The sequence below is a fragment of the Dermacentor albipictus genome, chromosome 2 (genome assembly GCF_038994185.2).
Source record: "Dermacentor albipictus isolate Rhodes 1998 colony chromosome 2, USDA_Dalb.pri_finalv2, whole genome shotgun sequence".
Lineage (NCBI taxonomy): Eukaryota > Metazoa > Arthropoda > Arachnida > Ixodida > Ixodidae > Dermacentor > Dermacentor albipictus.
Genome location: NC_091822.1, coordinates 191,524,450 through 191,546,499, shown reverse-complemented (window position 1 = coordinate 191,546,499; position 22,050 = coordinate 191,524,450). Strand labels below are relative to the sequence as shown.

Genomic DNA, 22,050 nt, shown 5'->3' with positions numbered 1-22,050 from the left:
GACGCTACGTCTACGCCGCCCAGTTCTTGGATGCCAGACATGACATATTGGCGACGAGGATGGGATTACCGCCGTACGGAATTCGCAGTGTGAAGAACCTGGCCTCTGTGTAAAAGCTTCCCGCCACGAAGATTTCCCTGCGGTGAAATTCCTGAAACTGGCATCACGGCAGCCGAAACTTCCAAGTGAGTCATGAGTCACATCGGCCACATTGAACCTTTCGACGAGACCACGAGTGACTGGCGCTCGTACGAGGAAAGGTTGAAAGCCTATCTTTTGGTCAACGATGTTCCAGTAGCAAAGAAGGTTCCTGCGTTCCTGAGTCTCATCGGCGCGAAGACCTACGCGCTGCTCAAGTCGCTGACGGCACCGGACGCACCGTCGTCACGAGAGTTTGACAGTCTCCTGAAACTCCTGAGCGATCACCTGGCACCGCAGTCGTCTGTCATCGCGGAGCGTGCTAAATTTTACAAGCGGTCACAGCGAAGCGGTGAGTCCATTACCGAATTTGTCGCGGAACTTCGAAGGCTGGTGCAGAGTTGCGAATTTGGAAGTTTCTTGGATGAAGCGCTCCGGGACTGTTTCGTTTGCGGCCTGCTCCGCGGGGACATTCAGCGTGTGTTGTTCACGGAAGACAAAAAGCTAACCTTCCAAAAGGCCGTAGATAGAGCTCTTGCCATGGAAACTGCAACGATTAGCGCGGCGTTCACGCATAACAGCGCATCCCCGGCGTACGAAGTGAATAAGGTTCGAGGCGAAAAGCAGTCTGTGATGTCGGCAAGCTGCTTCCGTTGCGGGTCACCCAATCACTCTAGCGAAGCATGCCCTCATATCGGCGATACATGTTACAATTGTAACCGAAAAGGGCATATTCAACGCGCCTGCAGGAAAGGAAAGAAAGCTAGGGAGGCAAAGCTTCGGAAACGTGTGAAGATGCTCACGTCCGTCCGAAACGAGTCGTCTGTCTCACTTAAATCATTCAACGCAGACCCATTTACTGTACCCGTGAACGTTGACGGTGTCCTACTGACGATGGAGCTTGACACCGGCGCAGCCGTATCCGTCATATCATGGCGCGAATTCCAGAGGTTGTTTCCACGTAAGCGACTTCAGCCAGCATCGTTAAAGCTGCGCACGTATACTGGGGCCATAGTAAAACCGAAGGGTCTGGCGAAAGTCGTCGTGCGCCACAACGACCAGTGCGTGGAGCTTCCCCTGTACGTCGTGGACTCTACAGGACCGGCACTCCTCGGCAGAGAATGGTTGCAAGATATTCGTTTGGATTGGAAGAACCTAGTTTTTTTTAATCACCTTGGTCTCTCTCGAGAAATATCAAAGCACTGGCAAGAAAAGCTGGAAGCCATGCTAGAAAGCCATTCCGAACTTTTCAAGGATGAGCTAGGTACCATCACGGAAGAGCAGGCCGAGCTTGTCCTTCGCGAAGGGTCACAGCCGAAGTTTGTAAAGGCAAGAAGCGTTCCCTTTGCTCTGCAACGTGCAGTAGAAGCGGGACTTGTGAAAATGGAGAAGCTTGGCATCATAACGCCTGTTGCTACAAGCGAATACGCAACGCCCTTGGTACCGGTAGTGAAGAGGGATGGAAGCCTCCGACTGTGTGGCGATTATAAAACCACCGTCAATCCCTGTCTAGAAGTAGACCGCTACCCGCTACCTCGGATAGATGACCTTCTCGCAGCGCTTGCAGGAAGGGAGGAATTTTCGAAGATTGACCTGAGTAGGGCCTACCAGCAGGTAGTTATGGCGGAAGGCTCCCGGAAACTACTGACGATAAACACGCATAAGGGCTTGTATACTATGAACCGTCTGGCTTTCGGCATTTCGTCCGCCCCAAGCATATTTCAAAGAATTATGGACAACATGCTGAAAGGGTTGGAAGGAGTCAGTTGCTACCTTGACGACATCCTGGTCACAGGCAAGACCAAGCGAGAGCACTTCCGTAACTTGGAAGCCGTCTTGTCAAGATTGCAGGAACGCGGTGTGCGCATCCGGCGCGATGAGTGCTCGTTCTTTCAACGAGAGCTCCGTTATCTGGGCCACGTCATCAACGCCGAGGGTGTTTGCGCATCGCCTGAAAAGGTACTGGCACTACTAAATGCGCCTGCTCCAAAAGACAAGCAGCAACTGCAGTCATTCCTTGGGATGGTCAATTATTACGGCAAGTTTGTTCAGCGTCTCTCGACTTTGGCACAGCCGTTGTACAGGCTGCTAAAGCAAACAACGGAGTGGACGTGGGATGCGTCATGCCAGCTTGCTTTCACGGAGATAAAAGCAGCTATGGCTTCCCCTCCAGTTCTTGCCCATTATGATCCGAAGCGACCGCTTCAACTTGCCTGCGACGCATCTCAGTACGGTATAGGCGCAGTTCTTTCGCAGAAAATGATAAATGGATCAGTTCGACCGGTTGCCTACGCATCCCGCACCTTGTCAAGTGCCGAAAAGAACTACAGTCAGATCGAGAAAGAAGCCCTTGCCCTCGTATTCGGCGTAAAGAAGTTTCACTTCTACGTCTACGGTAGGTTCTTCACGCTTGTGACTGACCATAAACCACTGCAAACAATTCTCGGCCCGAAAACAGGCATTCCCGCGATGGCAGCTGCCCGCATGCAGCGTTGGGCGCTGACGCTGTCAGCCTACAACTATGCTCTTGAATTCAAGAAATCTTCCGATAATGCGGAAGCAGACTGTTTATCGCGCTTGCCGCTCGACAGCAGCGAAAAGCAATCAGAAGAAAGCGAAATTTTTTATTCGCTTCGTTTGGAAACGCTGCCTGTCACAGGCCAAGACATCGCTCGTGAAACGAGGCGTGATCCATTACTAAGCAAGGTACTGAACTTCACAAGTGCTGGCTGGCCGTCGCATGTCGCTGAGAAGGAGTTGAAACATTTCTTCGACAAGCGTTTGGAGCTCACAGTTCATCAAGGGTGTTTAATGTACGGCATGAGAGTAGTTGTGCCTTCAAAACACCGAGCCTTCTTGCTTGAGGAACTTCATCAGGGTCATCCCGGTATCGTAAGATGCAAAGAACTCGCGAGGAGCTACGTCTGGTGGCCTGGTATCGACGCGGACCTAGAGCAACACGTGAAGAAATGTGAAGAGTGTCAACAGCAACGGAACGAACCAGCACCGGCTCCGCTTCATCCATGGTCATGGCCGACTTCGCCGTGGCAAAGAGTTCACTTGGATTTTGCTGGACCCATGAAAGACAAAATGTTCCTTGTTGCTGTGGACGCACACTCAAAATGGCCGGAAGTTTATGTCATGCAGAGGACTACGGCGTACCACACAATTCAGTGTCTCCAAGACCTGTTCTCGCGTTTTGGCGTACCCGAGACAATCGTGACCGACAACGGACCACAGTTCGTTTCCGAAGAATTCAAGAGCTTCGTCAAAGGCTTCGGTGGTCGTCATATCGTGAGTGCAGCGTACCATCCAAGCACGAATGGCCTTGCGGAGAGATTTGTACAGACAATGAAATCTGCGTTGCGGAAAGGACGACCCCAAGACTCCTTGCAGGCAACCTTACAGACGTTCCTGGTGACGTACCGCAACACGCCGCATGCGACTACAAGAGAAACTCCAGCAAACCTTTTCATAGGTAGACGACTGCGCACGAGACCCGACGCAGTCAAGCCTTCTGTCGGGGGAAGAGTGGCTCAGCAACAGCTCTCCGATATGGTGCGACGCAAGGCACGTGAGCGACTTTTCAACATCAATGATGAGGTCCTCGTGAGGAATTACAGAGGTCCTGAGAAATGGGTCCCTGGCACTATCATTCAGCAGTCTGGCCCCGTTTCATACAAGGTTCGCGTTAGAACGAATCATGGGGTGCTCATTTGGCGTCGTCATCAAGACCAGATACTGCTCAGCATCGACAGCTCAAAGCAGAGCATCACGGAAGATTTTATTCCAGATTTCAGGGATCCTGAGAGCGCCAACGAGCCATTTCCAGCTGCGGCCCCTGCGGCAACGACCGACCCTCCAGGGGAGCGACGCTATCCACAGAGGGACCGGCGACCTCCTGACAGATATCAGCCATAGCATTAGTTACATTGTATAATGTGGCAAAAGGACTTTGTGCTCATTAGGAGGAAGGAGATGTTGTGTGCGCGCGAAACCAAGCACGCGTGTTATCGCGTGCTGTCTGCGCATGCTCTCTGCCCGGCTATCTCTTATCGGGTAGCCCGTGCTGGCTTTAAAAGACCGCTCGCACGGGCCCACCGCGCGCAGTATGTAACCTGTTGGCTGCCTGCCAAGTAGCAGGAATAAACGTTCTTTCGACGCTACGTCTACGCCGCCCAGTTCTTGGATGCCAGACATGACAAGTGGCTCTGATCCCCACCCCTACGGCGCCGCTGATGACGAAATACTTTGCCCTAAAGATAACTTCACGGCAGCGTAGGTCATAGTGCCTTGAAAGCACACCTCAAGGTGAAATTTGCGCTGCCGTGAACCCACACTTAAGCGGAAATTTGTCTTCACGCACCCCGATTTTACTGTTAAATAATTAAAAAAAAAGTTTGGTGCGTGTTATTCGCGCAAAATATGATAAATTTTAAAACATACATAATCGACAGTTTCAGTTTTGGTGGTCCAGTCGCGTCACGGCGGTGGACGGCAAACAGTCGCGGGATGTTTGCCGCTTCGCAATGGTGGGCGTCGAGATGTGCGCGCTGAGAACCGCAAAGGCGGCGAACGTACCTACCAAGTTCGTCTGTGCCCTTGCAGGAAGGAAATGGTTAAGCTGGCGTGTACGCGAAAAGCATCCAGCTGAATTTACCCGGCGCAGCATAAACTGCCGGCGTCGCGCAATCAAAGTCGCACTTCACAGCATTGCTGCGATGACGCACGGCGTGCGAACGCGGCCTCAACCTCCACAAAATTTGAAGCCGACTGAAACACAACAGTGAGTGAGCAAGAGCTTGTAAAAAAAAATACTCTGCTTCTGGAGTTCTAAGAAATGTCCAAATTGAAATTTTCCAAGAAAATTCCTGAATAATGGCACTTTGAAAATAAACACTCCAGAGGTGAACCAGCTTCTTTTCTGACACGTAAAGAGCCAACTTGGTTTTAAAAGTATGTTGACATCTGGATTTTGCATCGAGTTTTTATGAAAATGTCGCAAATATTCGAACTATTCGCTTCGAAATTTTACCACACTAATTACTATTTGCTTCGACTTCGCCTAGGACCAAAAATGTGATATTCCTACAATCCTAATAAATACCCAAGAATGTGGACGTACGAACAGACACCGCCATAGCTCAATTTGTAGAGCAATGCGCGCGTAATGCCCAGAATGTTGGCTCGGCTCCCACCTGCGGAGTGTTGTTTCTTCGTCTACTGTCATTTCCCTTTAGCTTATTCCTGTACTTCTATCAAAACAACGAAATACCTGTCCTATGCTTTCCTTGGCTTTATTATTATTATTGTTATTATTTGGCTTAATATGGTTGTGACTAACAGAAATCGGGTCCTTCGGTTTCGCTTCTTGTTAACTACTGAAGATATGGTTTCGAAGCCTTATCAGTCTGAGCAATTTGGGCGATACTTCTTTAAGGTTCCTTTATAAAGTGGGTGAACTCCAGGGGTCCCCCTCTCCACGCTTTTCGTGCCCCACTTTTTAATCATGACCGTTTGGCTTTGAACGCGGAAGCTGGTGGCATCTGGTACGACGAGCGCAGTATAACGGTGGCACCGGGTATGGATTATAAAGCATGCGGAGCCCGTGCGCTCTGATAACCTGCCTTCGCACGATATGCTGCGCCATCGAGGCCCGCACGCGTCGTCTGCTACGCACGTTCCGAAGCAAATGTAAATAAGCGCTAAGCTACACACCAAAACGGAAATTGCCTGCGAGCTCCCCTTCTGCTTGTGAGATACTGTTTACGGATGGCAGGAGGAATGGTGCAGACATTGTGCTTGCTCGGTATAATTCACTTCGGTCGAGTGTAACCGCCACTGTTTGAACACATGCCCACGTGGCTAAGTATTGATCCCAATTTTAGCAGCGCTCAAATGGGGGTCAGAAGCTTTCAGAAATCAGTAGGCAGTGATTTCCATATGAACGCAAAACACTTTAGCGTGTTCTTATTGCGATGCCGTTGAGCTTCTCAGGGCACCGTCCGTATACCTTACCTTAACTCACCGACTAAACAACGAGCAACTCGCCATGCTGCTTTCTTTGAGCGTCAGCTGTAAATATCGAGTTGCTACGCAACCTCATGACGCCCATTAAGATTGTCCTAAATACCCGAAGCAGATGACAGCGCGCCGCACTCATGCATGAGGGCAGAGCAACTGAATTTTAGCGAACTCGAGGGGAAGGAATTGAGACAGCTATAGTAAACAAAGAAACATCATCAAAATATAAATTTGAAAGAAAGAGCTGTGGTTTCTTGCGTTGATAATTAATCTAAAACTCTAACGAAGATTCAAACAACATTAAGCCTTTAAGCTGTGAAATTTCGCTTCCATGATTACTAGTACCAGTGCTGACGCAACAAAGCCGCCTTCGGAACAGCATGTTACCGTACAAACAGATTATAGCATATTGCAGCAGATTGCAGTAGTGGTAGTGGAACTACAGGTTGCAGTAGAAAACGAAACTCGAAGGGACAGAGAAATTGTTCTGTTTATACGAAGTTTTGTTTAAGCGAAGGACGCGAAAATTGCCAAGAATCGTTTTATTCGAAAAGCGTCGGAATGTTTTGATATTACTGTGCTGAAAAGAGAGAGAGAGACGTCACATGCGCTTATCTTCTAATACTGTAGCGTCTTTAGCGCACAGTAATGCACACATGGGGCAGTAATATCTGTATTCACCAACAGATACATATTCTTGGTTACGAAGTTCACCGATAATATGTTTAACTGCCTCCTCAACAAGGGCATCGTCTGAGGTCTCTTATTCCTGGCGGTATGAACGAAGCAGCAGTGGCAGCCTGATTGCAAGATCACCTACTCCGTAGCGCTCACTCCCGCTTCAGGTATCGTTATTCGCCTTGCGAAGACCTCGTGAGGGAGACACCGTTTAAATTTTGACACCTTTAATTTGTATTAAGTTTACCACAACTGCCTGATGTACTTGATTTTTTTTTCATTATTTATAGCATCACGATTTGATTTGACATTTCCGTCGGACTTTTTCTGTTGCGTGTGCCGATGAGGCAGGTAGTAGTTTCGGTTTAAGTTCAGTTTAACCGGAGTCACAAAAAGATGTGTTCCGTTTAATCCAAGTTTGCTAACATTGTGCCTATTGTCCTGTAATCAAGGTTGTCACCATTGTTCCGCTTATCCGGCACTACCGTTTAAACGAGTGTTGTTTATGCGGAGTCCTCTGTCTATAATACGTGACTGCTGTGATGACGTATGCGCGCAGAACAATCTGGTCTCGAGCACAAAGAGCCTTTGAAGCATCGTTCTCCGCTGCATTAAAAAAAGCATAATACCTAAAATGCATTACGCTCTAATACAATGACTGGTGCTCCCGTTTTCATATTAAAAACAAACAAAGAAACAAACAAAACGAGCAAGCAATCAATTTACCTGGAGCACCCCAGAGCTTCGCGCCCAGACCGCAACTGTGCCTCTATGTGCGGCGCCATTTTCCCAGCGGACCAGGTGAACCAGGCGATGGTGGCAGCGGTGGACAGCGCGGCGTTCGAGATGCACACGGCCATCTTCGCGCAGCGACTGGCCAGCATGGTGCTGGTTCCGGTGTCGATGTCGCTGACCGCTTCGGCGTACGTCGACCTGCCGGTCAAGGAGCGCGTGAGCGGCCTCAAGCTGCTGCAGCTCATGACCGGCCTGTCCTCCGAGCGGTACTGGCTGGCCACCTTCTCCACGGACCTGCTGGCGCACGCCGTGTCCTCCCTGTTCTGCACGCTGCCGCTGCTGTTCCTCGACCGGGACATTTGGTTCTGCAGGGACCACTACAAGCTCGGTACGCGCCACACATCCGGGAGCAGGGTTTCTCGCCGGTGTCTTCGCGTTGTGCTTGCATATGAAAATAATTTTGGGGCTTTCTTTTGTGACATGATTCCTGAAAGCTAGCAGCTGTCGCTTCTTCAAGGACTTCGCCGCAACGTTGTCCGACCGTGGCCGGTTGCGTGACGAACGAATAAGCTTTCCCAAAGCTCAGGTCTCCTTAGCGGTGACTTTCAGTCACACGTGGTTTATTCCTCTCCTGCGATGCCACGCCCTGGCGCCTGTGCGGCCGGTTGGTTTGCAGCCTTGAATTTAAGCGGAGAAAGTTAAGCAAGCTAATCGGGATTCGTGTTTCCTGAAAGGCAAACATGCTAGCACGGGCGTAAATACGAACGAACGAAGTGCGTTTGATCTGAGGTCTTCGTTCGTATACTGAATTGCCTCTGTATCGAAGAAGATTGACTCTGTATCCGCCTCCACGTGCAGCACTGTTGCAAATCGGGATGCAACTTCCTCTGATATCCTCAAGCGATAAAGAAATTGAATTTGTTTGGCGAATGGGGAAGGTGGCAGCGGGGCAAAAGTTGTGGGTTCGCGGAGAGTAGAGTCTAAGCTTGTCCACCACAGTACTAACATTGTCATGGATTCGAATCCTGCGAAATCTGGTGGGCGACCGCATCTATCCGGCAGTTGCACGTCCGAGGAGTTATTACGCCACTGCGTGTGCATACCTTCGAGAAATGATGCAGAGGGATCGACGCATCGCGACAGCAAGAGGGAATCCAGGGGGGCGTGTGCCGTGGCATCAATGGCGCGGAAAGATCTTGTAGAAAGTGAGGAGACGGCCGGTCGTTCGATCAATGGCACTGCAGTGACCGCAGTGTTGCCAATAAAAAATTACTTAAGGTAAATATTATCTACGAGAGCTGCAAATACGTATGACGGTTCAGTTAGCATGGCAATGATTGGTAGTGCATGCGTGGACTGCGTGCATGCGTGGACTGCGGTAGTGCATGCGTAGTGCATGCGTGGTAGTGCATGCGTGCATGCGTGTTCCTTACATTACTTTTTCTTCCGACAAGGAATTGGTCAATCATTGAACAAGACATATGCAGAATATATATGTATGGTATATATACATTTACAGCATATTTCATAAATTTCATAAATGTCATAAATTTATGTTTTATCGTGCCAATAATAAAGAAAGAAAGATGAAGCTTTGAGGCAGCATAAGCGCCATTTTACATCCCATGCTGAGTGACTTAAGTGAGAAACTCGGATGCGTGAAAGTTTTGTATAGTACACAGTATTTCTCAGTGGATGGGCCCCATGTCTTATCTACGAATTCATTATTCTCAATTATTTAAGTTCTCTACAGGCTACTGGGATTGTGTGGGTAGGTTTTTTTTTTTGGACTAGGAATGAAAACTTAAGATATTAATGAAAAAAAAGGTTATATGAAGACGCGTGCCCGCTTACTTGCGTACACATTTAGCAGGCCCAGAGGTCTATATAGCACTCTGTGTACTTGGTCACTTGTATGTTATTTCTCATTTTCGCGCTACAATGTGACCTAACATAATAGCCTAAGTTGTATAAGGGGTTCCAGCAAGTACGGACGCGAAAACAAGTAAAAAATTGGCACTGGCTTAGCTCGGCTATGCCAGGATATACGTAGCTAAAGCTAAGGTATAGCATGGTTAGCTTTGGTTAATCTTGATTTCAATTCCAGGTTAGTCTGGTTGTCTAGCTATGTTGCGGCGTTTAGCCAGTCGTTCGGCGCGCTGTTCATCTTTTTCCTGGGCGATTCGCTTCCTCTTCATCTCGTTCCGATGTCGCCTCCTCCTGCTTATCAGAACTGTCGCCGTCCATACTACCGCCTCAACTGTGGTTGCGGCGCACGCGAGCTCACCTTTTCAATCCCCCGACATGTTATCAGGCATGCGACGCAGCTGCATGGCGAAGCGAGCGGAGGCGAGCGCAACGACGAGGAACACGGTGTAGGAACGCGGTGTGACGTCATGTGCCTCCTCGGAGCCCGGCCACGGCGAAATCGCAAGTTCGCGGCCAGTAAAGCTTTCGCTTTAATATCAGCGGCGAAGCGCGCGTTGTGACGTCATGTGCCTCTTCGGAGCACCGCTACGGCGAAATCGCAAATTCGCGGCCAGTAAAGTTTTCGCTTTAAATGCGCTGTCCTGTCCGTTTCTTGTTACTTGTGCTCGCGCCCGCGTATACTTGCTGGAACTCCTTATACGTTCACCATGTACCAACTGGCCCAGCAAACCACACTACTAAATAGCCTAAGACGTTGTACAAACTTGGACGCAGCGGAGCGTAGACGTCATGTTCGATCAAAAGCGAGTGTGTTATGACTGTCTGTCACGTGCCAGGTGCCCCGGCCACTACGAGCGCCAGCGCACGCAGCGCGAGCCCGCGCGTCTTCATACCGCGGCGACAGACCGTGGTGCTGCCTCAACATTATGTCGCGCCTATCGCGTATTGAGTGGCTAAGACGCATGTCTCTATTAGAGTGGGTGGTACGTAGCATTCGCAAGTGCCATTCGTTCATTGGGATTGAGTCACTCAATGCAGCACTGAGGCTATCAGGTATACGCGGTAGCAGAGGGCACCGATATTTCTTTACCGCCTGTGATTCCTTAACGCGCATATAAATCTAACGCCACTCTAATTCGACCGCCACCGCTCGGAATAGAACCCGCTACACTGTGCTCAGTAGCCGAGCGCAAAGGCCATTCAACCACAGCAGCAGATCTAGTGTCAGCACAACTTTCCGCTGTGCTTTTCTACACCTTTCAGGAACAGTGTCCTTTATCCGACTCTGGTATGCATTTTGCCAGTTTCTGACACCACCTGGGCTCGCAGGCACCACCTTTGGCCTTTACTTCATGTTCGGCTGGGCCTTCTTCCCGATGACGTACATCTCCTCTCTCATGTTCGAGTCGTCCCTGCTCGCCTACTTCTCGCTCGTCAGCTTCGGCGCTCTCTTCGGTGAGAGATCTGCTTGTGCAACATCGAGTATATGCATACCGCTTCCTATCGCGGAGCGTACAGTGTTGAATTTCAAAGTGCGCATAACTTTACTGGGTATAGTGGAATCAAATTTGGTGTACATGAAGCCGGCGTGAGCCTGTCGAGGAAGAAGTCGGGATGAACCAGCTATAGGGTTGTTGTTGCGACCTGTTACTTATATATTAGGGACGACTACAAAAATGGTGCTTGACGCTAAGTGTGCAGGACACACTTAGCGCCAAGCGTGTCCTGCCACTGTTTCTTTTGCCCTCGGCCACAATGCGCTACGTTTATTGCTCGGAATTGATCACCAAAAAGCCCAAATAACCACTCTAGTAAAGCTATAGACGTATAGCCGCGTTTACGCGAACTCACTTCTGTCGCTCTGAGATTGCACTGGTCGAAGTGAGAAGACAGAGCGTGCGCAACGAGTTTCCGTGGTTCTATTCCGGACACTGCCAAATTCTGCCATGTTGTTTGAATTCACCATCTTGGCAGCTCTGATTGGCCCACCGGGCTTCTACTGCCTCTCTGATTGGCTCAAACTCCGTCATTGCAAACTTTGACAACATGTAGGAATTTGACAATGTTCGGAATACATGGGGGAAGGAAATGAACTGCACGAGAGGACATTACGTCACGCAGCCAACCTTGCCAAGCGAACACTCCGTTCCCTTCGCTTTTTTCCCTCGCAGTATCGGCCCAACATGTGACCTCTCAGACTCGGCGCACTGGCCGTAAATGTTGGTTCGCGGTGGTTTGTAATCGATGCGGCAGTTGTTCGGCTGCCCTGCCGTCTGCAGAATGGGAGCGCTAAAGACTACTGGGGTCTTTGATTTGGCGATCGTGTGTTGGGCCAATACGTATATGGCTTCAATCGTATTGCACAATGCTCTCTCTAAACTGTTTCCTTCTTCCATGCCGGAATACTACCCCTGGTCGCTATACCCTCCCGCGCGGGCGAGGGAGAGAGAGAGAGATGTACATCGTGCAGTAGCCAAGTGAATGTTCATAAATGGATTTTAGCTAGAGCTGTTACCGCACCACCAATAATGTGCTACCGAGGAGATAACTTACCTAACTCTAATTTAGCTCAATCTTTAAGAATCGCTTGATGTAACCAGTGTACTGCTTACATCCAGCCATTATGACACATAACATAGCGCGTACACTCTAAACACGGTCAAAGGGCAGATTCTGACATTTATAGATAAATGGATCTATTTACTGGGATTAATGGTAGCAGCAGCGCAGGCATTGATGTTTTGTAATTTTTGATACTGTTTGATTGTAAAATCATTATTGCCGTAAAATTTACAGGGACAATGTAAATTTTACTACGAGCCATGATTGATGACAACGTTACAGGCGTGACGAAAAATATTCCATATACAGCCCGATTTCTGCGGATATTTACATCGTTTAGGGAAAAAAGTGATGGTTAGCTATACAGCGCGAAAATGTGCACCTTTAACGACATACTAAAGAGAAAAATACTTTGAGACGTAATAAATTACCCTACTTAATAAAAGAAAAAGAAAGAACACACTAGTACTGTTCCGCACTATTAATTGATTCCAGGCACCTCATCAGTAACAATAATATGCACGTAACGCCAATCTTATGCTACCTATGGTTCATTCTAACTATGGAAAAACGACATCATCATTCGCTCCAAAGAACTGTGGAATGATTTGCCCATCAGCTTAAAATCTTAATCTTTTCATACATTTAGTCATGCCCTTAAGCTGTTTTATATGTATAACTAAATTTACGTCATTCATTACACTACATTTGCCATTTCTATGTATTGACAGCTCTTTTTTTTATGCATTATAGGCTTGTATGCAGACAATTTGTTTTCGTTAATTTTATTTTTCTATCTTGTATTTTCACGATGGTGTTTGTTTCTTATAGTTCGCTTGCTCTTTTTTAATATATGTCTCCGTTGTTATTACCCGAGGGTCCTGTTGCAGTCTTTAACTTTGGGACCCTCGTCTGTATATTTTCGCTTACAAATTCATTGTATTTAAATAGTAATAATCAAACTGAAACTGAGTGAAAGCTCGGTAAGCCAGAAAAGACGCAATTTGAAGTTCACGCACCAGCACGCCATGACGTCACGCATTTTGACCAGCTCTGCTCCGGCCTAGTTAATCTTCTTATAGGCGGAGATGGACTGCATTTTACTCTAATAGAGCCATAGAGTTAACTTTTCAAGCTTCAAAACATTTGACCGAGCTAAATAACCCAAAACAGAAAAGAAAAAAAATTGAATTGAGTGACATCACAATAAAGTACAGTCGCTGGGCTTTCAGCGCCAAATTGAAGAGTTGGAAAATTTGACCTTCATTTTCTCTTCTAACAATCGACTTATTATCACGAAACTTACGAAAACAGAGTTTTGAAAGGATGCGTTATCTCTCTAAACTGATTTAAAGCGTTTTTTTCTTCTAAACACTGCCCCTTTAACACTTCAGCACCCAAACTTAGCTTAACATGACGGACATTTAGAAGAGCATGTTCACCTCCATGTCTGGCTGTGGAAGGTACATGTGTACAAATATCAGTGAAATGTTATTTGAGTTACAACTTAATTATTGCAGTAATTATTAATGTAGTTATTGGTTTGCTGAGCTGTTTACAACTGAAAAATCTCAAGCGTACCAAAAACGCTATTATAGGTTACGCGTTAAGTTCTCTCTGCTTAACCTTGTAATGCCTAAGCACAGTTCCACATCACGGAAAATTAGAAAACTTCTTCGCCTTTGCTTTTGGCCGTGTAGAGTGTATTTGTACGAGAACAAAAAAAAAATGTTATTGGAGTTCCAACCTGATTACTGTAATAAATAATTATTAATTGGTTTTTGAACTATCAACCACAAAAAGCTCGCTCCAGCGTATCGAAAAATCCCAAGTCATGTGTTAAGTTCCCGCTCTTAGACCACACTTTTGAGGCACTGACTCGGCACACTATATGTGACACGCTCGCGGTGGTAGGGCCGGGGGGTGCGAACGGCGTTGTTTAAAGCGCGTGGTCGCGACGCAGGCACGGTGCTGAACGTGTGCATCAGCGTGTTCGCCCCGCGCACGGTGTCGACGTACCGGCCGAGGCGCGACCTGGACGGCTACTTGGAGATCGGCTCGCTGCCGCTGCGCGTCATGCCCCAGTTCACGCTGGCCCGCGGGACGGGCCAGTTGCGCAGCGCGTACCTGGAGTACGTCGCCTGCTGCCACCTGGGGGCGGAGTTCCTGCTGCACGTCTGCAACTACACCTTCCTCAGCCCCACGACGCGCGGCGAGGCGCACATCGTCTCCAAGATACTCAAATGCTGCCAAGGCAAGGGTGGAGATGATGATCGACGATTCCTGATGGCATACACCCTTTGAAACGGGGCGGGATTTGCGTTATTGCAGTCGTGCATTTTGTCTATCTCTACTTCGTACTCTTCGTTAAAACCTCGTCCTCTATACTGTTACGTTACCTATGTCTGTAACGACGGCGGGGGTTCCTGTGACCCGAGCGTACGCGATCAACCGGAGTCGAACAAGGAATGTCGCTCTGTAATTAACGCTTCGACAAGGGGGCTGTCAGGGCAGCTACTGCTTTCCTTAGTAGCCGTTTATGTACGTGTAGCTCACTCTTCCTCTCCCTATGTGGGGGAGTCTAATAAGGTGTTGCGTAGAGTAGGTTAGAAAAGGTGGGATCGGGGTGGGATAGGGTGAGGTTGGGAAGAGAAGAAAATGTGGTCGTGGTGATGTTTAGTTGTGATAGAGAAGGAACATACAGAGGCACCTGTTGTTGGTAACAGAATTAAACAATTCATTTAGAGACGAATGTGTGCCGGTGCTTGTTATTCGTATCTTGTCCGTTTCTGCGCTGTAGTCGCAGCGTACGAATGGAATATGTAGTTATACTGCTTACAAACGTTATTAAGGCGCAATAGCGAAAAGACGTCTGCTGTGCCTTCATAGTAGTCACTGTTAGCGATGACGTTATAAGCGTCGCCTTTGAAGCTAGCCGGTGTCACGTGTCACCAAGCTCCTCGTCCTTTAGACATTTCGTCTGCGTCTTTACCTTTAAATACTTAATACGTTTAATTGAATAACTTAAACGTCTATGTTCGCTTCATTGGGTGTTTTCTCTTATTCATTTGAGCCACTAATCTTTCAATGGCCCCTTAGCAGTCTGCACCGTAGATCCATTTATACGCAAGTCATCAACCGTACGGGCGGACGGGCGGGCGGATTTTATTAGCATCTCGCTTTGAAACGTAGCAGTGTCTACTGCCACTATAAGCTCGTTTGTTTATCTTCATGCTGCGTTAACTCTCTGTCCTTAAAGCGACACAAAAGAGAAAAATAATTATGTGTGTATTGGTGATTTACCTTTTTTACAATAAAAAAAAAAGAAGCATTCTACTGTAAACAGGCTTTCCAAACCAGAAAAGACTCAAACACGAAATACGGGTCACGATGCCGCCACGTCATCGTGCCAGCCCTCCGTGTCGTCGTAAAATGTTAATGGCGCCAGTTCATCTAAATTGGGCTAAAAAGGGGCTAAATTCTATATAGAACAAGGCAAGCTTCAAAATATTTTCACTGAGCTACATTGGCCCAAATACGCAAAAAGATCGCGAGGTTCAAAAAATCAGTCTGAATTTCATTCCATCTTCTGTGCACAATCTAGAGGGGCGCGAAACAAACAGACAGTGGAGTTTCGGAAGACTGCCACCGCAATCTGATTCGCCGTTTTGCCGAATTCGTCGCACCATTTGACGCACACACCGCGTGGCGCGCAGTTCGGTGCGACCACATCTGCCCCGTGTACGAGGAGCAGCAGGGAATCGCGCCGCGCAGCAACTCGCACGTGTGGGACCTGACCATCTTCTTCCTGAGCGGACTGCTCTACCTGATGCTGGTCATCGGCTGGGACATGCAGACGCAGGGAAAGTTCGACCCGCACACCCTCGATTCGTTCTTCGCCGAGGAGCCAGGTGGGGGGCACCGCGCGGTTGTGCCAGTCCCCGTTGGAGACGTGACGCTATTGACGGGCATCGTCCGTCAGCGAGCGATTATGACCCAGGTGGTTCGGGAACATACTGTGCAACTTAATATGTGCACGGGGACCTCGTATTTCGTAGAGACTGCGCGTTTCTGCGCATGCCAGCGGTTGCATTTCTTTATTACTATCGTTATTTGTTCAGACCACTTTTTGCGGGGCGTTGGCTATGTGAAGTGTGCCTAAGTTCATCTATTTATTTATGTACAGTAGTGCATCGGACAGGACGCTGTACAGTTGTCCACCCGTTTCAAAGTGCAGAGCCACACATCATCATCATAATCACCATAATAATAATGATGATGACGATGGTGATAATCGTCATCATAAAACGAAACGCGAACGATGAATTGCAAAGTAACTGCTTGGTCGCAGCCTTATTAGCACGTAAGGCTCGAGCACTTATGATGTATACGCTTATCCGGTAGCTTTGACAGGACTGTTTATGTGAATGATCACCTGTCTCCCGAGAACAAAACATTGTTTGTCAAAGCCCTTCAAAACCACCCTTGTAATTAGATTTAGGTGCACGTTAAAGAACCCGAGGTGTTTAAAGTTAATCGTGAGCTCCCCACTACGGCGTGCCTCATAATCAGATTGTGATTTTGGCACGTAAATTCCCATAATTTCAAATATCAAGGCCCTTACACTGTTAAAAGCGCACACATGACAATTCTTGTGGACGGACAATTGCCGTTTCAAGGCTCGCAAGACTGGTGATAGCAAGGCATGTCGCATTGTCAAAGAAAATGACCTAAGCGCCTTTACATAGCAACGATGTTCTTTATGCATTTTTGTTCTGAAAACTTTTTTCGTTTCCATCTTCTCGTGATGGCTTTGCTATCTCCTGAAGAGGCGCATCACGTGCCAGCTGAAAGTAATCGTTCCCTGGCCCATTTTAAAGCACGAAACTCCGGAAAGATTCAAATAATGCCAGTAACATTATAAGTTATCTTGCTAATTCCTTCTACATCGGTTGCATCTCGAAAACGTGGCCATGCTCGTGTGACGCGAACCTTTTCGGCCTGCCATCGTACGAAGTTGAGTACTGCCACCGTTCTTCAGGTAGTTATGGTGGCTCAGCAGTCTTTATCACCCAAGGTATACCGCAACAAGATCTTGCTTTAGAAGTCAGGGTCCCGTTGCATTCTTGTACTTGGGAGCGTCGTCTGTATATTTCATATGCTGTAATTAACCTCCAATATAATAATAATAAATTGATTGATTGACAAGGCCTGCCTATGGATGATGTACGTTCGTTCACACAAAAAAAAGAAAAAAAGAAACAGTATGCTGCGCATGCTATGTCTGAGTGGCCCCCGTATATAGCATGGCAGCCGAAGCGACTGAAGGGACGGAGCAAGTCAATCAAGACGTCATGGGGCATCGACTTCCCGGGTAATATTTGCAAAGCGTTAATGTTTGCCGGCACTTTTTCTTGCCGGTATAACGCAATAAAAAAGAAAGTGAGAATCGCGTAGTCAGCTGTACGCCTTGCATTAATTACATTCATCTTGAGGCTTGTTTGCTTCAACAATTTTTTACACGATCGCGCTGATAAACAGGGCACATCGCATTATATCGTAACGCAGACAAAGCGGACAAGCCCGGCGGCAAGGAGCCGAGCAGCGAGGAGAAGACCGTGGCAGAGGAGAAGCAGTTCGTGGCGGGCCTCATGCGCTACCTGCTGATCAACGCGGAAGCCAAAGCTAAAGCGGCGCAGGCCTCGCGCTCCTCCGAAGGGGACGCCAGCGCCGGGACAGCCGAGTCGGGCGCCGACGTGCACCGTGCGCCCGCCGGTCTCGTGGTGCTCGAGGCGACCATGACGGGCACGCTGGGGCCCCTCAGCTTCCACGTGCCGCCGGCCGAGGTGTTCGGCATCCTCGGCCTGGGCCAGGCCGGCCGCTCGCTCCTGCTGCGCATCATCGCCGGCATCGTGCGCCCCGACGCCGGCAACGTCTTCATCAACGGCATCGACGCCCGCCGGCGGCCGCTCAACGTGAGCCCCCGCGTTTCGTTGCCCGCGCTCCGGGCGGAGTGCAGAAAACGCTGGCGTATACCTGAGACCCCAAGTGCGCGTTGAAGAAACCCAGTTGATCCAAAATGAGTCCCGCATCACGGCGCGCCCCGTCGATCGGATCGTAGTTTTTGCACGCAGAACTCCCAGAAGTTGATTTGCCTCCCGCGCACACTTTTTAGCAAACGGCGCATTCGAGCTGCCGCGGTGGCTCATCAACTATGTCGTCCAACTGCCGAGAACGATATCGTGGATCCTCTGCGCCGAGGGAAAACGGGTCACGCTATACGCCGGAGAAATGACATAGTTGGACGTTTAACAAGCGCGCACCTTATAGACGGGACCTAGAAGTAGACAGATGACGAGCGCCAGGGTGGTGTGGTTGCTTCTTTGTCCCGTTTAAAGTATATGATGTAAAAACTGCAAGTTTTAACCATCTATCTCAGCGACACGCTCTTTGAGTGACGTAGTGTATATAGTGCAGACGGAGGAGGCGTTCGAAATGTTCACTTTGCTGCCTCTGTGCTGTCCAGTGCCCGCATTTTCTATAGAGACGCCACATCGCGGAGAGCTACAGGCAAATAAACATTTCAACGCCACGTGTCCATATGCAGCGGCTATTAATATTCCCGTGATCCACGGCGCTTGCAGTACCAGCAGCAGGTGGGCTACTGCCCCCAGCAGGACCCTCTGCTGGACAAGTACACGGGCGAGGAGCTGGTGCTGCTCATGGCGCGGCTGCGCGGAGTGCACAAGCAGGAGCTGCAGGCCGAAGTGCACTACCTCGACTCCCGTCTCGGGCTGCGCAAGGCGCTGTCCTCCACGGTCTACAACTGCTCGTAAGCACTGTATAGATAAACACAGGGGGTTTGTAAGTTTAGCGGAATTTTTAAAAATCACCTGTTGCAGGTAACGTAATTCTAGGCCTTGAGTAGGACTATTCAGAGAGGCGGGCGTTGCTTGCTCGAGGAATCAAAATACATACACAACTATTTAACAAAATTTCGCTAATTATCTTCTTAACTAATTACCTTACGGCACATGTGACGCATTTGCAGATTGTAACCGGTGAGTTTGCAAGGCGTATCTGCTTAGAATGAATTTCCAGAATGAGGCCAGTTTAATTGAAGATATTCGCCATCGAACGCGCCGCAATAATGCACTGTTGCTCCATTCACATTCTTTAACAAGGCGCTCTTTTATGCACTGCAACACGCAAGTGACTGGAAAGCCGTCCATGTATTTCGTCCCACACTTTGCGAAATAATATGTCGAAACTGGTGTAATCCGGAAAATTCATTTCCAGTGGATGCATCTTTCAAACTCACCGGTTACAATTCGTAAATTGCAATACGTGCCGTTAAGTAATTAATGAGGAAGTTATTAAGTTTAATATCTGTTTCGGTTTCTCTACTATTGATGTCCGCCTCTTCGAATAATACAGCACTATATGACTAGAATTACCGTTACTGCAGGGATAGATCACTGAAAGAAGCTTCAACCAGCAATTTCAGCCAGTGTTATCGCAGTGCGCGTTTTTTTCGGAAATAAAGAAGCTGCAAGCAAATTCTAATTTTTCTGGTGGCAAAGTTTCTAATAACTATAAAACTGAATATATTTCTTTTAACAGATTTGTCAATCTTGTAGAAGATTTTGATTCATTAAAATCAATGGTTTGAAAAGTATTCAACTTTTTTCACAAATATATAAACATTCGCATAATATATATTATGTTAAACTGCTACATCTTTATTACATTGCAGATATAACTTTCGTAGTTAAAATATATGCGTGTTTTGCAAAAAATAATTAGTATCTACGGAGGTTTGGAGCTCCAATTCAAGAAAACATCCACAGCTATAAAGTAGAAGGTCCAGGTAATCCAGTTTTTTGCAATTCAAAGATGTTACAGGTAAAAAATTGCCATGGGTAAGTCATGGGGATTGTAATGTGATACCTAGTGTTAGAGCAGGCGATAAATATATAATAAAGAATAATTACGATTTTGACTCTACTCAAGCAACTTTATTTTTTTATGTATTAGTTCTGCGCCTCTTTTTGTTTCTTATCGGAATTTTTAATTAAGTAATAATTAATTATAATTATAATAATAATAATAATAATTAAGTACAAGCCAGATTATAATAAATTTCTGATATAGCAAACACATTTTATGCAACGAAGGTGTTGGCTATATCCAAGCTCGACTTAACGAAATAAAATTGGGAGGAAAAAAAGGAAGAAGGAAGCTGGCCAACGAAATGTATCACTTGTAGTTGGGCCAATGTAGACCCTTTGTAGGGCCAGCCTTAACCGATGTAGGCATCACCAATAGAGATTCAAACTGTGATTTATAGACGTATTTCTTTAACGTCGCCTACGACAGCACTGTTTCATTTCTGGAGTTGGACTACTCGAGATGTGGTCATTACTTGCATTATAAATTGAAATACATAATTGAATAATGAACAAAATTAATTAACATTCTAAGTAATCACCTATGGGCACATGTTACAATGCATGAAGTCGATAAGTTCTCGTGACGCGTACGTCCACTTGGAATGGTTTTTAAACGAGCATCAGTTTTTTTATAAGCGCCGTCAAGCAAGAATGCACTGTTCTGTCACTTATTTTTGCGCATGACGGCGTCCTGAGCAGTAGAGGGCGCATTTAAGTGATCACTTCACGTCGTCGTGCAATTTGGGAACGCATGCGTGAGAACGGTGCTAGCTCAGAATTTGTTTTGAACTGACCGGCTCCAATTCCCAAATTGCAGCATGTGCCATAAAGTAATTAGAAAATGTTTAATTAGTGAATTATTTGGTTAGTTAGTCCATTGCAATAGAACTCATTCAACAAAACCTCAAGAAACCGGATAGATTCCTATTAATATATATATTAATAGATTCCTATTAACCGGAGTTCCGTTTACTTAAGAGTATGTGCAGAGGATTAGCACAGTACTTATGCCATAGATAGATATATTAAACATAAAAGGGGAATGTAGCAGCTAGTTTGTTTCGTGTTTTACGCATGGTCAACAACCACAGGATTGACTAGGCTTCGTTCGCTGCGGTTTCGAGGAGGTGTCGGGGATGTATTAAAGAAAAAAGGAAAGAAAGGGCTAACCAAGTGTCGACGTACCTGAAGGTTCAAATGACTTAATGATTAAGATCAGATCCGGCGTTTTTTTTAACGATATCAGAATACTGTCATTTTCAAATGGCATTGACAGTCCTGTCACCGGTAGAGTGGTTCAAGTTGCTTAGAAATTCATCAGTGATATTAAATAGCCAATAAACGAGATACCGAAACCGAAACGGGTAGCTGCTTCGAGTGACGTCACGATGAGTCGATGACGTCAGGTACTACACTACCGTAATGTAAACACACAGAACGTACAGTCGCGGACAAAATATTATGGACCATGAAATCTAAGAAAAAGCTGAATATCTCCGCAACCTCACAACGCAATCTTGTATTTGCATTTTGGACCTCGACTGGAATATGCTAACAACATTGTCGTGGGCAGTATTACTGGTTACTGCTACAGGCTGCCCGGGAATTGAACGTTTTCGGAGATCCCGTGGTCCATTTTATTCTGTCCGCGACTGTACTTGCTAAATACGCAGTGCACGTGGCGCCTAACACCAAAGAAGCGAAGCTGATGATGCCTCCTGACGATACAGGGAGCTCTTGCAGATTTTCCGAACTAGACAACGGCGATTTCAGCGGCTATTTCAGCGACAGTGGCGGTGCAGTCTCTGACGTCACAAACACAGGGTGGCCACCAAAAAGTCATGAATCGGGAACACGCAACCCATCTTTAAAAATCATTTTCAGAAAAACTGAATGACTTGCAGCCATATTGTTTGGCACAGATAATCAGAGTGCAAAAGAAAGCGTATATTCAAAATTTTACTGACATCAGCGGACATCGAAAAATAGCCGGATTTGCCCTTTAAATGTTGGCTGTACTGTCTATTCTGTC

At 47.3% G+C, this 22,050-nt stretch overlaps 1 protein-coding gene across 8 annotated transcripts in view; it reads left to right on the top strand.

The window, feature by feature from the left end:
* Positions 1-22,050, top strand: part of LOC135898481 (phospholipid-transporting ATPase ABCA3-like) — a 60,263-nt gene that overhangs the window by 23,023 nt on the left and 15,190 nt on the right. For 4 of the 8 annotated variants that reach the window (XM_065427416.1, XM_065427413.1, XM_065427420.1 and 1 more), the window contains 6 exons: positions 7,634-7,963; positions 10,834-10,959; positions 14,030-14,320; positions 15,783-15,977; positions 17,635-18,041; positions 18,711-18,898. In XM_065427416.1, coding sequence (XP_065283488.1) covers positions 7,634-7,963; positions 10,834-10,959; positions 14,030-14,320; positions 15,783-15,977; positions 17,635-18,041; positions 18,711-18,898 — 1,537 coding nt within the window. Of the gene's footprint in view, positions 1-7,633; positions 7,964-10,833; positions 10,960-14,029; positions 14,327-15,782; positions 15,978-17,634; positions 18,042-18,710; positions 18,899-22,050 lie in introns of all 8 variants that reach the window. The other 4 variants (XM_065427414.1, XM_065427417.1, XM_065427415.1 and 1 more) reach the window with 4 other exon arrangements.